General features: G+C 40.6%; 1 protein-coding gene across 1 annotated transcript; it reads right to left on the bottom strand.

Moving 5' to 3' along the window:
- Positions 1-408: 408 nt before the first annotated feature.
- On the bottom strand, positions 409-2,709 carry LOC116204914 (caffeic acid 3-O-methyltransferase-like). Its single transcript, XM_031537283.1, has 4 exons — positions 2,197-2,709; positions 1,556-1,866; positions 1,361-1,425; positions 409-948 (listed from the first exon to the last, which is right to left on the bottom strand). The coding sequence occupies exons 1-4, from the start codon at positions 2,616-2,618 to the stop codon at positions 649-651; spliced, it is 1,098 nt and encodes a 365-aa protein (XP_031393143.1). The 5' UTR covers positions 2,619-2,709; the 3' UTR covers positions 409-648.
- Positions 2,710-3,417: the final 708 nt, after the last annotated feature.

Below are 3,417 nucleotides of genomic sequence, written 5' to 3'. Positions count from 1 at the left end.
CAAGATGACATATAGTCTGAGTTCTAAATTGTTCCTCATAGAGTGCTAATCCCCAAAACTTGCACCATCCTAAGCATTCATCATAACAGATGTCGTAGACTTTTATACATTATGGATTCCGCAAACCATGTCGAAATTATACAGTAATGATCTCCAGATCCAGTCTTTCTTTGACAGTTAAATATGTACGTAAACGTAACCATATAAGTACCATATCTCTTGATATTTTTTTCCTTGGATGTTTGCTCTCTTTAACTAAATTCCTGAATTCTTGATTGACGATGTCTTTCATCATACCAGTCCCATATGGGGGCCGACTTGGTTTGACCACGTGACGCTTGTTGTTGATATTTCCATAATTGTAAGTAAAGTTCGCTCGCTGGATACTTATTTTGCCATTGAGGTATATGCTCACGGTTGCAATGGTAGATTTTTGTCATTATAGACTACAACAAGATGACTCTACATGATAAGAATAAGCATACATCATCAAAACTAATAACTTTTTAGGTCTTAAAAATTAATATTAGAAAATTCTCTTGCATAAAAGCAGTGCTAACCAAACCCACGAGATTAAAAGATGGACTACATTACGAAGGATCTCATACGGCATAGAACATGTGATGAGTAGACCATTCCATAAGATTCTCACGATTTGTAAAGCTCCATAACAAACCAAATAGTGCAAGCACAACAGGCAACCCTAAAATTGGAGAAACCAGCTGCATCGGCCAGTGCCTTGAACTCCCTCTCGGTCCTCTCTCTCCCGCCGGGCTGCATCAGCATTGTGTTATCAAGCCTCGACACGTACATCGAGTACATGCTTGACTCCGGTGCCTCCGGCAGTAAGACATCCAACACAATCACTTTGCCCTTGCACGGGAGCGCTTCATAGCAGTTCTTGAGTATTTTCACGCAGTTTTCGTCGCTCCAGTTGTGGAGGGCATCCTGTGACCGATCAAGAAACATGCCGAGACTCAGTACTTTTTTGGCGAACACACACGGGGCTGAAGCCCAATGTACGATTTGTATTTCATTCAAATTCATGGGTTCAATCAATCTTTACGGTAAAGGAGTCTTTGCAACAGCAAATTTATCACTAGGCAATGGAATATGGAGTGCCATATAAATATTAATGTCTAAATATAGTTTTCTTAGTGCTATGTTAAAGGCAATTAGCGACTAACTAGCAATATTATTAATGAAAGGGTATTACCTATCAAATATCTCATGATTAGCGGGTGGGTCAAACCTCGGCATACAAATAAGAACAAATTCAATTAATAGATTGAGAGTATCTCGTATTTTCATCACAAAGAATATCTACCAGTATTCTGAGTAATAAATTTCCAAAATTCACCTTTATCATGATTGCATCTGCTTTAGGGATGCTTGAAAACATGCTTCCACCAACATGCTCAATGCCTACAAAGAATTAAAGCCACATCTCTTTAGTTACAAGCCGAGGAATTTCCTTTTTTTAAATGTCGTTGTTCTGGTTATTTCTACCATATTTTCTTAATTGTAATGATTTTATTGAAATAATGGCAGGTACCGGGATAAGGTGGGGCTTCCTTGGTGACATGGGGCAAATCAAAGTTTATGCCCTTAATCGAAGGGTACTTAGAGACGATCATGTTGAGGCTTTTCCCGGTCCCTCCGGCCACATCGACCAGTGAACTCAGTCCCTCGAATCCGTCGTATATTTCAAGAATTTTCTTCATGATTATAGTGGAAAGAGCGACCATCCCCTTGTTGAAGATGGTGTTGAAGGCCGGGTTACTGTCCATGTACTCGAATATCGACACCCCGTGAACTTTCTTGAATTGGCTCCCTCCTTCAATCACCGCGTCCTTGAAGTGTAACCTGTGGACGTTTAATTTACAAACAGAAAATAGATAATTTACCACCAGTGTTTTATTCATAAAATCGACTCTCAGGGGATCACATAATATGATTATATCCAATTGAGGTCAATTGTATCATAGCGATCAATTTGTACGCAGCATTTGAATGTCGCGGAAATTGTGAGACTTTTTTTTTTCTCTCTTTTTATGATTTTAGGTTGTGATTGTGACACATTAATTCATAGGAGAATCTATGCATACAGTTACATATATTGTTTGGCACATTTTCACTCAGCTAACATATTTTGGCAATATGTTAATCAATTCATTGATTAATCGATTTCATTACCAGACTTGCTGTGGTGCCGGATGACAGGAGAGGGCCGTGAGTGAAGCTAACGACTCATCGCCCTCCTTCCTCACAAAGAACTGAGCGGCCGGGGTGAGGCCGTACAACCTCTCGACCCTCCCATCCTCGAGGTTTTTCAGGGAAGACGTCAAGAGGGAGTGACTCGCGAGGAGCCGGAGCATCCTATCGAGCCTCGCTGCCACGTCAGGGTCCGTGGTTTTGAGCTGAGAGGCAATCTCGGAGGGTGAAAGCTGGGCCTTGGGCCCTGCCTGGGCTAGGATGTCGAACACCCCGAGCTGGGTGGCGGCATTCAGGACCATCGGGAAGACGTGGTTGCTCGAGAAGATCATGGCCTGGAGGCAGGCTTCATCTTCCTCGCATAGAGAACCCGGTGCGACCAATTGGCTTTGTGCCGGAGACATAACTTCTTCCTCGATCTCCTGTTCCGGTTCTACCAGCTACGTCCTCATGAGCTAGCGGGTGTTTACTGGACGACTCTAGCGGGTGTTTACTAGACGACTCATGGTCATTATATAGAAAAACGGTAAAACATCTTCTATCTACCAGTCCAACGTTGTACTGTGTACATATATACAACAATTAGAAAAAGAATTATGATATATGTTATTATCATCTATGCCCATCTAACAATTTTCTCATACAATCTTTTTGCCAGAAAAAGGATTAAACGATGGCCGGCTTGGATATATTTTTGCTAGATTTTTCAACACCTGGACGGTCAAATTTGTCGTGCATATTTTTGGCTCCTTAGTCTATGCATCCTTCTTAATTATAATATAAATAAATAGAGAAATTTCATTTTCCCCCACTCAGTGAGGGACCGAGGGGAGAGGCTGACCGAGGCAAGTTGGGCCGCTTAGAATTGCTGCGTCCTAAGAAAATTTACATATTATATTATCAAATTTTGATAAAATTCTTTATCATCACTCCCTAATCCAGGAAAACAATTTCCTATGACCTCGCTCCCCTTAGTTCACATCCATCGTCCGTTCCTGCGCCTGCTTAAAGTAATAGATGACTGAAGAATCACAAACGACTCAGATTTTCTCAACCTACTATTAGCATATTAATTTTGTAAGAATTTATAAAGAATAATAATTATAAAAAAAGTAACAGCTAATTTCATGAGAAACTTAGTACGATATTAGCCCTAAAAACATAAAGAGATCCTAGATCTCAATATTAGAATTGAGTAAAGTA

Source organism: Punica granatum, chromosome 4, assembly GCF_007655135.1.
Source record: "Punica granatum isolate Tunisia-2019 chromosome 4, ASM765513v2, whole genome shotgun sequence".
Taxonomy (NCBI): domain Eukaryota; kingdom Viridiplantae; phylum Streptophyta; class Magnoliopsida; order Myrtales; family Lythraceae; genus Punica; species Punica granatum.
Note: the sequence above shows the minus strand (reverse complement) of the source record. Positions and strands in the feature narration are given on the sequence as shown.